The sequence below is a fragment of the Brassica rapa genome, chromosome A05 (genome assembly GCF_000309985.2).
Source record: "Brassica rapa cultivar Chiifu-401-42 chromosome A05, CAAS_Brap_v3.01, whole genome shotgun sequence".
NCBI lineage: Eukaryota > Viridiplantae > Streptophyta > Magnoliopsida > Brassicales > Brassicaceae > Brassica > Brassica rapa.
The window spans coordinates 7,300,817-7,314,311 of record NC_024799.2 but is presented as its reverse complement, the minus strand read 5'-3'; the positions used below and the strand labels follow the sequence as shown (position 1 = coordinate 7,314,311).

Below are 13,495 nucleotides of genomic sequence, written 5' to 3'. Positions count from 1 at the left end.
TCGGTGTTGACAAGTTGGATTAATTTAATATTTCGCTATTAATAATTAATCTTCCAGAATTAAATTACTGTAATCTGATTCACCTGTTCGGTTTTCATAAAACCAGCCAAGGATATCAAAAGGCCCTTCATGTGCGTATAGAGATGATATCTTATATTTTCACTTTCCCGTCAGTGTTTTTCTTATAGTTTTTCATTTTTCAATTTATAATATCTACTACGAAGTGTGATGTTTATAAATGTGGTTTATTAAAAATAAATAAATTTACGATTCACAATTCACACACATAATATTCAAATCAAATTGAGCAAGACTAATAAAAACAACAATTCAAACTTACTTTTCAATGGTCAAAATCCATTATAGAATCTCAACTATTACGTGTTCATGTTGGCCACTCCAATATCAAAACAAAAACAAAAACTCAGCATCTTATACATATCAGTATTACTCTAAAATTCGATTCGTCATTATCTGGTAGAATAAAAACCATGTCCACATAAGTAGTTGGTTTTTTCTGTTACAAGATATTAGCACATAATCCCACCATTATTGGGAACAAAACACAGATTTGATGGTCATAAATAGTTAACATAACAGAGTAGAGCTACAAAAGAAGAGGCTGCAACTTGAGAGAGTCTTGTCCTTGTTGGTCTCTTGATCTCATTGTTGTGTTAGCTTTGGTGGTTAAGTGATCATGGAGGATTAAGAGTTTGAGTGTAGCAGATTCACGCAGCCAAGTTGCTACAACGGAACCGCTCGATGTGAATCGTCCCATGTTGCATTTTGAGAGGTAGAACGGTGCATCCATTCCCCTCAAAAGAGATTCAACCGCTGGCCTTAGCGCTCCGTCTCCAACCACTTTGCTGTGTTTTCCCCAACCAGTTAATATGCTGACACAAAGACAAAAGTTAGACGAAAAGTTTTGGGTTTAGGATTAAAGTCAAACCGAGAAGCTCTTTGTAGCTTACCTCATGACTTTAGGTAACTCATGACCTTCATACACAATGGAGCGTATGTTTAGCAACCAAGCGTGAACCATGGCCCTTGCAGCACCAGAAGACATCAGATGCAAGTCCAAGCACGAAGTCGACCACACGTTCTCCCAAACTTGTCTAGATCTTCCTTCAAGCGCCACTATTTGTGCACCTCGTTTCTATAAACAAAAAGGTGTAAGCCCAAGCACGAAGTGGACAATACAATAACAGTATGATTTTTATACCTGACCAAAGTGCCAGAGCATATCAGTAAGAGCATTGTAGAAAGCAGAAGCGGTCGAACCATCCATTTCCTTTACTTTATCGAATAAACTCCGAGCTTGGAGCCACACATTCTCTCTACGGCCCATGAGAAGCCCATGAACAACACCATACACCTGATCATCAAACGGCTTGAGCTCCCCTAGCAGCATTGATGCATCTTCAAATGAGTTGCACCGACTACATTAATACAAAACATGTCAACAAAAATAAGACTCCTCACCAAAAAATGCTAATCTTTTCAAGAAGAGGGACAAACCTGCAAGCGTTCAGAATAGCTGAAAAGGTTACCACATTTGGTTTGATATCCAGCTGATGCATCTTGCGGATTACTTCCAATATACTGAAGAGCTCATTCACTCCCTCCTCACACTCTTTCTTCTTTCTGTTACTACTCTCACTGGTTAACTGCTCAAATATCTCTATCACACGATGATCATCTGTTCCATTCAATGTACTTAAGCTACCATCTCTACACTCCATAGCTGCAGACCTCCCAAAGGCATCAATAATGGAGTTATAAGTTACAACGTTAGGACTAATCTCTTCCTTACTCATCTCATCGATCAAAGAAACAGCAGAACCAACCAACCCACTCTTGCACAAAGCATCAATCAACGCACTGTACAACACAACATCACCTCTCAAACGAACGCTCTTAAACTCCCTAAACACCTCTTTTAGTAACTCAGATGAACAGAAAAGGGGACTTCTTCCTCAAGCAAACATGGAGAAAAGGTGAGCTCATGAGAGAAGGAAGAAGACAAAATATGAATACTTTCTGTTAACATTAACGTGTGACCAAATGAGTCACTATATACACTTGAGCTGTTTAGCTAACCGGAACAAACCGGATGTAATATATACAATAGACTAAACCAAATGTAATTCAATTTCTATATATAAACCAATATTCCCCCTCAAGATGGAGCGAAGATATTGATGAACTCCATCTTGCTTAAGATATGTCGGAAGGGACTCGGATATAAGGGTTTAGTCAGAATGTCGGCCAGCTGGTTCTCTGAACGAACATGAAGCGTCTTGATCATGCCTGAGACAACACGTTCACGAACTACATGACAATCACGTTCAACGTGTTTTGTCCGTTCATGGAATACGGCATTGTTCGCAATATGGATGGCTGCGGTGTTGTCACAATAGAGAGGAGCAGGGCCAAGACTAGCAATCCAGAGATCTTCAAGGAGATTACGAAACCATATCATTTCGCGCACAGCTTCAGACATGGCACGATACTCGGATTCCGCAGATGAACATGAGACTGTGTCCTGTTTGTTTGACTTCCAAGTAATGAGTGCAGAGCCAACAAAGATACACAGACCTGAAATGCTGCGACGAGAATCGGGACAAGAACTCCAAGAAGCGTCAGCAAATGCAGAGAGACGCAGATCAGAACTGGCAGAGTAGAAAAGTCCTTGACCAACTGTTCCTTTGAGATAGTGAAGAACCTTGTAGGCTGCGTGGAGATGAGGAACACGGGGAAGCGCAGTGAACTGACATAACCGATGAACTGCAAACGTGATGTCAGGTCGGGTAAATGTCAAGTAAAGGAGCTTCCCAATCAGCCGACGATACACTTCAGGGTTTTCCAAGGGATCACCATCTTCAGAAGAAAGCTTGACACTAGGATCCATAGGAATAGAGGCTGACTTGCAACCTAGGAGACCCGTTTCTGTTAGAAGATCCAAAATGTACTTCCTTTGACACAGAGTAATCCCAGCAGAGGAACGAGCTATTTCGAGCCCCAAGAAGTAACGAAGTGTTCCCAAATCTCTGAGTTTGAAAGAAGCTTCAAGAGCCTTCTTCAACAATTCAGTGGCATGATCACAACTACTGGCGATTATTATGTCGTCCACGTAGACTAATACAGCCATATAAACGTTGCCGGAGTGTTTGATGAAGAGAGTATGATCGCCAGAGGAAGTTTTGAAACCCAACTGATGTAAAGATGCAGAAAATTTCAGAAACCACTGACGGGAGGCTTGTTTAAGTCCGTAAAGGGATTTCTTGAGTTTACAAACTGCATTTGGTGGGAAAGATTCCCCCTGTCTTGGAGAGTAGCCAGGTGGGAGAGTCATGTATATCTCCTCTTCTAAGTCTCCATTGAGGAAGGCATTAGAGATGTCGAGTTGGGTGAGAGACCAACCCTTTGCAGCTGCAACAGCAATGAGAAGTTTCACAGTGGCTAGCTTAGCCACAGGGGAAAAGGTCTCAACATAATCCAAGCCTTCTTGTTGAGTGTAGCCTTTAGCGACGAGACGTGCTTTATATCTTTCAAGAGTACCATCGGCATTGAGTTTGATCTTGTAAACCCACTTACACCCTACTGCCTTCTTGCCTGCAGGAAGAGAACACACAATCCAAGTGCGATTATCTTCAAGAGCAGTAATCTCAATGCCCATTGCATCACACCACTCTTTAAGTTTGCAAGCTTGTGCGTAGGAAGAGGGTTCAGGGATGCTATTTAATGCATTGATGAAGATCATATACGGATCAGAGAGAGCATCATAAGACAAAACATGAGAGATAGGATGTTCCGTTGACAACACGGCAGAGGAGCAGTGATAATCCTGAAGATGACGCGGTGGTTTGGAAACCCGTTTTGTTGGAACAGATACCTCACGAGGAATCACCGGAGGAGTAGAACAAGAAGCAGGTGCTGATGATTCTGTAGGTACAGAGAGCCGCGGAAAGAAATCCGTATAACCAGTAGGTAGAGACGGTTTGAGATAAAGAAACAATGTGAAATAAGAACATTGTTGTTCTCCAGATCAAGAAGTTTATAACCCTTGTAGCCCGAAGGATAACCGAGGAATACACACGCACGGGCTCTGTCCTGAAATTTGTGGCGTTGTTTAGGAGAAGTGCTTGCATAACAGAGGCATCCAAATGTCTTGAGGTGAGAGTAATCAAGAACCTTGTTAGTAAGCATCTCATATGGAGTCTTGTTGGAAATGACTTGAGAGGGAGTTCGATTAATGAGAAAGACTGAAGTGAGAACGCAGTCTCCCCATAAGCTCAATGGAACACCTGATTGAAACATCAGTGCCCGAGCAACATTAAGAATGTGTTGGTGCTTTCTTTCAACGACAGAGTTCTGCTCAGGAGTTTCCGCACAAGAATGATATGAGATGATGCCTTTGGCTTTGTATAAAGCATCAAAACGTAATTCAGGTGCGTTGTCCGAACGTACTGATTTAACCCGCGCAGAATACTGGGTCTCAACCATTTGAATGAAGTCTGGAAATACTGTAAGAACGTCACTTTTCAATCTGAGAAGATAGACCCAAGTGACTCTCGTATGATCATCGACTATGGTGAGGAAGTAACGGTAACCTTCTGAAGTTTGCTCGGAGAAGGGACCCCAGACGTCAATATGAAGTAAGTCAAAAGGATGAGCACGTAGCTTGGGATTTAAGGTATATGAAAGCTTCTTTTGTTTAGCACGATGACAAATATCACAATGCAAAGATCCTTTATTCTTAGCTTTCGAAAATCCAAGTACATCACTGAGAAGTTCAAGTCGTTTAAAAGAAGTATGACCAAACCGTTGATGCCAAACAGCGGCATCAACAACAGCATTTGAATGAAAAAGAGAAGCGTCCAAAACTGGAGATCCTGCAGCTTCAAGATCCAGAACATACAAGTTTGCGGTCCTTCTACCTCTGCCAATCATCGACCCCCTGGAAGGATCCTGTATTTCAAACAATCCAGAGTCAAAGATCACACGAGCACCAAGATCTGAAGTTAAGCAGCTGATACTCATCAGATTCAAACGGAATTCTGGAATAAAGAGAACATTCTCCAAGGTCAGACTTTTAGTAAGCACGATCTTCCCTACTCCACCAACTTTAATGGAGGAACCATTAGGAAGATTCACAAGGGGATGTACAGATGTGTCAAGAAGAGTAAAGGAGCTACGATCATGAGAAACGTGATGAGTAGCACCAGAATCAATGATCCACGTTTGTTGATCAGTAACGCAGTTAGCAAAGCTCAAAAGACCAACAAAACGAAATGTGGAAGATGAGAATGAAATACCAGACGGGTCATGCTGTTGGACTGCAGATACAGAAGCTGATTCAGAAGTTTGGAGCTGAGAGCTGAAGTAAGCAATGAAGTTCTGTATCTGATCCTTGTTCACTTGACCAACGAGATTATCCAAGCCAGAGACAGGAGAAGGCTGAGCGGAGACACTGGCCGCTACTGCAGTGGATTTGGATTTATCATAGGTTGGTTTCCCTTTCTTCCAACCAACAGGGTAACCATGTAACTTGTAGCAACGGTCGATAACATGACCAGTGTTGCCACAGTGAGAACAGATGGCGCTTGATTTCTTGTGAAATGCATTCAAAACTCCAGCCTGTGAGTTGTTGAGATCACTAGGAGGGGCTGTGCTAGCAGACGAGGTCAGTGCAGAGGACTGAGTAGTGTCGTGACTAACATGGAATGCAGTAGGAGCAATCACAGAGTTGAACTGGCGCTGACTGTCATCTTGATCAAGGATGTTGCAAATCTCAGCAAGATCAGGTAAGGGCTTCTTCATAATGATTTGACTGCGAATGATAGAGTACTTCTCATTCAAGCCAGATAAGAACTTTATGATGCGGCCCCTCTCGACCTTCGCCCTAGCAGAACGCTGACTGACACAGTTAAAAGTGTTACAGCACAAACACATCTCAGAGGGTTCAGCACCATCAAGGTTGTCCCATAAGGTTTTGAGGGTTGTGTAGTAACCAGAAAGATCCATAGAACCTTGACGAAGGTCTTGAATCTGCTGTATCAGCTGAAAGGTGCGAGGTAAGTTGGTCTTGTGAAAACGATTGTGCAAGTCATCCCAAATCTCAGTGGCATCATCAAATGATAAGATACTACCGTAGATCTGCTTAGTAACAGAGTTAAGTAACCAGGACTTTACCATGCTGTTACAGCGAGACCAGATGCGTAGCAAAGGATTAGCCAAATCAGGACGAGGCAGAGAGCCATCGACAAAGGCAATCTTGTTCTTCGCATCAAGGGCGATCTTCATGGCAGAACACCATTGAGTGTAGTTAGATCCATCGAGCTGTACGGAAACAATCTGCAAGCCTGGATGGTCGGCGTGATGGAGAAACAGCGGAGAGTGAACGTTGTCAGGGTTCATCACGGCGGCGAGAGCAAACGAATCTCCGAGATTTGGAGCTACAACGGCTTCCTGAGGAGAAGCGGAGCTACCAGGGAGAGGATTCGAGCTACCAGCACGTGTAAAACGACCGGAACGGCGACTGCGACGGAGATTAACCACCATCGGAACAAGATCGACGATCCAAAAACGAAAACCCAGAAGACAGAGGACGAGCGAACCAAACCGAAGGTGAGAAAACCCAAAACGGAGCTCGATCGAACCGAAAACGAAAGGAGAAAACGATGTTGAGCTGTGCTCAACGCTCTGATACCATTTTAGTAACTCAGATGAACAGAAAAGGGGACTTCTTCCTCAAGCAAACATGGAGAAAAGGTGAGCTCATGAGAGAAGGAAGAAGACAAAATATGAATACTTTCTGTTAACATTAACGTGTGACCAAATGAGTCACTATATACACTTGAGCTGTTTAGCTAACCGGAACAAACCGGATGTAATATATACAATAGACTAAACCAAATGTAATTCAATTTCTATATATAAACCAATAACCTCCATCGCCTCTCTATACAAACCCGCTTTCGAGTACACATCGATCAACGTCGAATACGTCAGTAAATTAGGCAGGACACCCTCCCGTTTCATCTCGTCGAAAACGCTTTCCACTTCAACGTACTTCCCTCGCTTCCCATACCCTCCAAGAAGCGCGTTGTAAGTCACAACGTCCTTCTTGATCCCAACCGACGCCATTTCTCTCAAAACATCCAACGCCTCTTCATCTCTACCGACTTTAGTATAAATAGAAAGCAACGTGTTGTAAGAAACTCTATCCAACGCGATCCCGAGATACCTTATCTCATCAAACAAGGTGAGAGCTTCGTCGAACCTCCCAGCTTTCGCAAAACCATCAATGACAGTGCTGTAACTCACAACGTTAGGCGTGATTCTATTCGCACGCATCTGAGCGAGTACGTCGAAAGAAAGATCCATCTGCCCTCCTTTGCAGACCGCGTCCAAGAGTGTGTTGTAAGAAAACACGTCTTGCTCGATCTTTCTATTCGCCATCTCGTGGAAGAGGCTCCTCGCTACCTCCCACAACCCTCCTCTGCTGCACACGCCGAGGAGAGAGTTGAACGTGATTCTATCCGGCTGCACACCGTTCCTCTCCATCTCGTCGAAGAACTCAGCTACTTTGCTGAACTCCATCCCTCCTTTACCACACGCATCGATGACGGCGTTGTAAGTGACCAAGTTAGGCCTCAAGCCGTAGCTTTTCATGGAGTCAAAGACGGTGATAGCTTCATTATGGAGCCCGCTTCTCCCGTAAGCGCTAATGAGAGCAGAGAAGGCGTAGACAGTGTTCCCATACCCACCGGATAAAGCACTTTCGAAAACGGTTTTAGCGATTGAGACTTTGCCTAGTCTACCGAGAGTGCCTATCATAGCGCTTGCGAGCTTCCCTCGCTCGTTCTTCCTCCTCTCTCGCTGGACAGCGAAGTGGTAAAGGAGAAGGGCTTTGTCGCACTCGCCTCGGTTCCCTAGCTCCCGGAGTAGGAAAGTGTAGTCGTCGGAGCTGTGAAGCGTTGGCTCGAAGGTGGAGATTAGGCTCTGGAATGTTGTCTCGTCGTTGTCTCCGGAGAATGCGGTGAGGCTATGGAGCGCGTTTTCGGCGGCGGGGGAGTGGCGCGTGGAGGTTGTGGTTTTGGGTCGGTTGAAATGCATCTTGGAGACGAACCGGGTCGAGCGGCGACCGGAGAAGTCGGAGGAGAGGGGAGGAGACGAGTTTGGGGTTAGCAGAGGAGAGAAAGTTGGGAGCTTTCGGTGGGAAACAGGGGATGGAGAAGAGGGAGGAGCTGCGGAAAGGGAGCGGGAGCCACGAGGGGAGGAAGAGACACGCGGTGGAAGCCATTGACGGTGGTTGGGTTGTTGACGGGTCTGATGATGGTTACTGGTGGTGGCGGTGAAGAGGGACCAGTGAGGCGGCGTTGAAGCCATTGTTGAGAAGGGAGAAATGAGAAAGAGGAGTGGTAAGGAAGAGAGAGAGGTATGTTATATGGTCGTTGGAATACTAAAAGACTGACACTTTATGAAGGGTTTTATGACTTTTGTCCATAGAGAGACAGAGATGGTTGTGTTGGACAATCTCCTTGAAAGGTTACCCAAGTTGATTAGTTCGTCAAAAGTTAGTCAGGTCTCTTTTAATGTCTTTATTTACTTTATGCGACCAACTCTCACCAAGTTATGGATAATCCCTGTTCGGAAACTCGCTAGGCGTTACGCGTGCGCTCGGGTTGGGCCTAGCGCCGAATGAGAAAATCGGAGATTTTGCGGGATTTAATCGGCGATTTATTTTAGCTATATATTATACATTTATAAACAATACAACGAAGATTACTTGGTATAATGGTTGAGGCTCACCTTTTATGTCTTGCAACCCGGGTTCAAATAAGGGAAAAGGCAAAATTGCATATTTTTTAAAGTTTAACTTAAATGAAGGGTAATTATGTCATTTATATGTCGTCTTCCTCTTTACATTATTAGGGTTTCTACGTTTTCAAGCTCGACGGCTCTGTAACTTTGACGAGTTTTAGATCGATTTTCTTCGTTTTTATTGTTTTTTTCTCGCAAATTTCATAAACCGTATGTATATTAGTCGATTCTTAGGACAAAACAAGCAATAGCTTAAGTTTTTTTGTAAGATCCGAGTTTTCCAGCGAATTTCTCTAGTTCGCCACGGTTGATGGCCGGATAACGATTTTCCGGCGACTTTGCTGTCCTCGGCGGCGCGTTTTAGAACAGGGTGGATAATATAGGAAACTCATAATATAGCAGGCCTTACCAATAGATGAGTAGAAAGGCTTGAATGTTCCAAGAATAATATAGCATAAATTAGTCTTCAACATGATTACAAACCTCAAAAAAATGCTATATTATAGGTTAATTTTCTACTCTCTTTAGATACAAATGTTTGATGTTTTGATTATTTCACATATATTAAAAAATAATAAATATGTTATTTTGTTTATTATCTTTGGTTTTACCAATAAAAATTTATTGCTCGTATTTTTTTATATTTTGTTTGATGTTTTAGTTTAAAGACAACTAGATTTTGATTCGCAATTTCGAAGCGCTGATTATTTTTTATTTACATTTTGACTTAACATCTACCAGTATTATTTGTTCTGTATTTTGGTAATTGATTTTTAATTTTATAATTAAAAATTATTTTATTTTTTAAAGTGTGTGATTTGTAATAAAAAAAATTTAAACATGATATGTGTTTATAGTATAAATATTTTATAGTGAAAAAAAATATTTTCATAAAGGTGAGAAGTAGTGCTTGGAAGCGGGTCAAACTCGTTCCGTCACGGAAAGAATCATTTTTGATTAATAAACCGACCGCATAACATTTACAAAAATAGTCAATCCACACCCGTTCCATTGAAAATTGCGGGTAATCCACATGACACACATATAATTTGAAATAAAACTATTTTAATCATATCTTAGTTATTTATTTTTGAAAATAAAACAAATTACATTTTGTAAAATTAAAATAATATAAATATTGGAAGTTTTATAATTTGTTTTTACCTTTTTTAATTAGCGGATTGGCGTGGGAGCTTTTTTGTTTATCAAAAAATATGTAAGATTAAAGATATTTCTTTTTATTTCCAACATGCGTATTTTGTTGTTGTTTACATATACAATATATGTATGCACATAATTTAATTATATAATTTTCAAAATGTATAATTTTTGGTTGCCAAATTATAAGAAAAATCAATTTGACCCCTACTTTTGAATCACGAAATTATTTTTTTATCTACATAAAGTATATTTAATGTAAACGATATATTACCAGTTTTAATGATTGAGGAAATTTTATAGATTTTACTAAACGGTTTTAGATCATATGTATATAAATGTTAGGAAGATGATGTGTTTCCACACAAAAGTCACAACTTACAAAGATGATAATAATTGAAACAATACAATGTCATAAAATATGTTTGATAACAAATAACACCAAAATATGATAAAAAAAAATATCAACAAATGTCGAATTATAAACTAAATAAATATAACATCTGGACAAACCCCTAGTGACATAAACATAAGACATTGTGAAGTACAACCAAATGTAAATGCAGGTAACCGTAACAGTTTTTAGGTTGGACAAAACCGGTTTTTAGTAGCTTCATCCTCCCATTCCACATCTCTCAAGCACTCTTTATAAGCATCTAGGACAAGATCACACCCCTTGGCGCTTGCAGAATCGAGTGGAAGCTTCCTGAGTTCTGGACATCTGCGTATCTTTAGATATTTAAGAGCAGGAAAGGGTAAAGGACTCCAGTAGATACTCTTCACTGCATACAAAAACACAAGTGAGAGTGATTCTAGTTTTAGAAAAGGCGTAGTAAACTTCTCTCCATCAATCTTCATCACTTTCTCTCTACTTATTATCTCTTCTGTTTGAAATGACATTTCCACATGCAGATTAGTCAGGCTAGGAGCATACATTAGCCATGTCAAATCCCTTAAACCTTCGCAGTTCACAATGTCTACACGTGTGAGGCTCCGGAAGTACATAGGATTTGGACTTTTCATGTGCTGCAGTGGCCTATCCTCGTGGCCAGATGGAGCAGCACTCGACCCTGTTGCCACTAATGATATTCTGACAGCATTTGGTATACATTTATCGAGAGATAAATGGCGCGTAAAGTTCACTAAACTGTGGATGTTTAGGAGTCGTTCCATCACAAAGGCATCTTTTAGAGTTAGAGTCAAAAGTTTCAAATGTTCCAAGGACTTCAGCTCCTCCTCCACTAAGCCATTATTCAGAGGAATATTGGACTCAAATAGCATCAGTACCTGCAGACTCAATAGATTCGAGATCCCAACAACACTCTTGAGCTTGTGTGTGAACTCTAAGTTCAGATGTATCAGTTTTGTCAAAGATTTTATACCAAATGGCAAAACCTCGATCCCTGTACTTGATAAGTTAAGATACTGCAAGGCAACCAACTTTGAAATGTCTGCAGGCAACTGGGTGAGACTTTCATTGGAAGATAAATCCAAAACCTTAAGCTCTGTCATCCACTGAAAGAACCGCTCTGAGATACTCACCAGCTTGTTGTTTTGAAGGAAGAGTGTTGCGAGTTTCCTTGTCCCATAAGGACATGCATTAATCTTCTCAATTTCATTTCCCATTAATGACATCTTCTGGACAACGCTCCAATCTTGCACCACTGGGACATGGCTTAACCCGGAACCGGTTTTCACAATGAAGCTCTCTTTCTTCTTACCAAGATCAGCTGTTATCCACAGCGCCATCTCACGAACCATATCATGCATCTTGAGAAACTCTGTATGCTCATACTCCATCAATAAGCAAGCACGAACAAGAGTACCTATGATCTCATAACCATGGTTCTTAGCTTTGTCTCTGTCTTTGTTCCCATCTATAATTCCCTCGCATATCCAATACTCCACCAACTCTTCCTTCTCAATCTCATAGTCTTCCGGGAACAAAGCGCAGTATTGTAAACACTTTCTAAACATCTCATCTTTTAGATTATCGTAGCTAAACTTCAAGATAGGAAGAATCTTGTCTTGCATACACGAAAAGTCAGCAGCAAACGAAGTCAAGACATCCTGGGCGTGAGACCATTCTTGTATTGTCTTTCTAGATGACATGGTCTCCCCAATAACATTGAGCGCCAGTGGCAAACCATAACACTTTTCAGCTATTATTCTTGCAGCTTCAGGAATGTCTGGATGACTCTCTAAGGTTAGATCCCCAACTCTCATCCGGAACAACTCCCATGCTTCATCCGACGCCAAACACTTGACTTCCATCTCAACATCAACCCGCATCTCCGAGCACACTTCCTTAGACCGAGTAGTGAACACTACTTTGCATCGGTTCATTCTTGTAGGTGAAGGGAATCCTATCCTTTGAATCTCTACTTTACTCCATATGTCATCCAATAACAACATATATCTCTTACCCTTTAACATTTTCTTGATCTCTGACGCTTTCTCTTCTTCTTTTATGTGTTTCCACTCCTCACTGCAAAGACCAAGTCTCCTCAAAATAGTTTCTTGAACACTCTCTATCTTTTGATCTTTAGACACCACAACCCAAATGACAACATCAAAATCATTTCCTGTGTTAACAAAACTGTTATTGATTTGAGACAGGAGTGTGGTTTTACCGACACCCCCCATTCCGTAAAGACCTAATGTTCCAACTTCATCTTCCATTAGACTGCTAAATACCTTTTCAGTCATTGCTGTCATACCAACAACAGGGTAGATAAGCCTCTCTTCCACTTTAGATCTAGGAACTCTCTCGGCCATGACTTTAAAATCTGCTCTAGACTTGAGATTGTTGACTTCTTTGATTTTCTTGAAAACCTTTTTACCATACTCAAACCTCGACCTGAAACTCCTGGAAACCTCGGCAGTACCTGATGCAAGCAGCAATTCGTTGACTTGAGATTCGATTGTCTCAACATTTGAAAGCCATCTCTGAACAGTTGCGAGCCGTCGTTGACCTTTCTCTTCCTCTAAAGTAACTCTTGTCAGCAAATCGTCCCTGAGATCCTTGAGCTCTTGCGTTGCCGTCTGCAGAGTTCCCACGTTTTCTTGGAGCTTACGAATGTAACTTGCTTTCTGAGACAAACAGCGGCCGACCTGGCTGAGTGTTTGATCACACGGCACTGATATTGAAACACAACCTCCCATCTTGACACACACAAAAACCTTTGTAGATACAAGCTCAACTGAGAAAGGTCTAAGCTTTATGATAGTATGAACTAGAACAGGAACAGAAAAAATGGAACTTTGTAAGTGACCGTTGACTTTGACAAATATAATAAGTGACCGTTGACAAAAAGATGGGACTTGGTATACTAGTTAATAATATTCTACCGACATAAATCTTTCAAATACAATAACCGGGAAAACGACTATTTCATATGAACCATATTTATACCCGATTTATATGATTGTGCTAAAACATATATGAACTTTCAAAAATATTTTTTTAGAAAATGTAAAATTTATAAACTTTTATCATTTAGTAAAA

At 41.2% G+C, this 13,495-nt stretch overlaps 2 protein-coding genes across 2 annotated transcripts; both read right to left on the bottom strand.

Moving 5' to 3' along the window:
• Positions 1-435: 435 nt before the first annotated feature.
• Positions 436-8,666, bottom strand: LOC103867877 (pentatricopeptide repeat-containing protein At2g31400, chloroplastic). The gene is made up of 5 exons (XM_009145961.3): positions 6,952-8,666; positions 1,519-1,934; positions 1,223-1,439; positions 972-1,156; positions 436-893 (listed from the first exon to the last, which is right to left on the bottom strand). Exons 1-5 carry the CDS (start codon positions 8,392-8,394, stop codon positions 608-610), a joined length of 2,547 nt encoding a protein of 848 aa, XP_009144209.2. The 5' UTR covers positions 8,395-8,666; the 3' UTR covers positions 436-607.
• A 1,683-nt stretch (positions 8,667-10,349) lies between these two features.
• LOC103867876 (probable disease resistance protein At5g63020) lies at positions 10,350-13,215 on the bottom strand. The gene has a single exon (XM_009145960.3). The coding sequence runs from the start codon at positions 13,150-13,152 to the stop codon at positions 10,570-10,572; it is 2,583 nt and encodes an 860-aa protein (XP_009144208.1). The 5' UTR covers positions 13,153-13,215; the 3' UTR covers positions 10,350-10,569.
• Positions 13,216-13,495: the final 280 nt, after the last annotated feature.

Bases quoted from the DNA above. Each gene is read 5' to 3' on its own strand.
- LOC103867877 (XM_009145961.3), bottom strand. From the start codon at position 8,394: ATGGCTTCAACGCCGCCTCACTGGTCCCTCTTCACCGCCACCACCAGT. The intron at 1,935-6,951 runs GTTATTGGTTTA...TTACTAAAAGAG, and splicing joins TGTATAGAGAGGCGATGGAG to GTGTTTAGGGAGTTTAAGAG. The intron at 1,440-1,518 runs GTTTGTCCCTCT...GTATTAATGTAG, and splicing joins GCTATTCTGAACGCTTGCAG to TCGGTGCAACTCATTTGAAG.
- LOC103867876 (XM_009145960.3), bottom strand. From the start codon at position 13,152: ATGGGAGGTTGTGTTTCAATATCAGTGCCGTGTGATCAAACACTCAGC.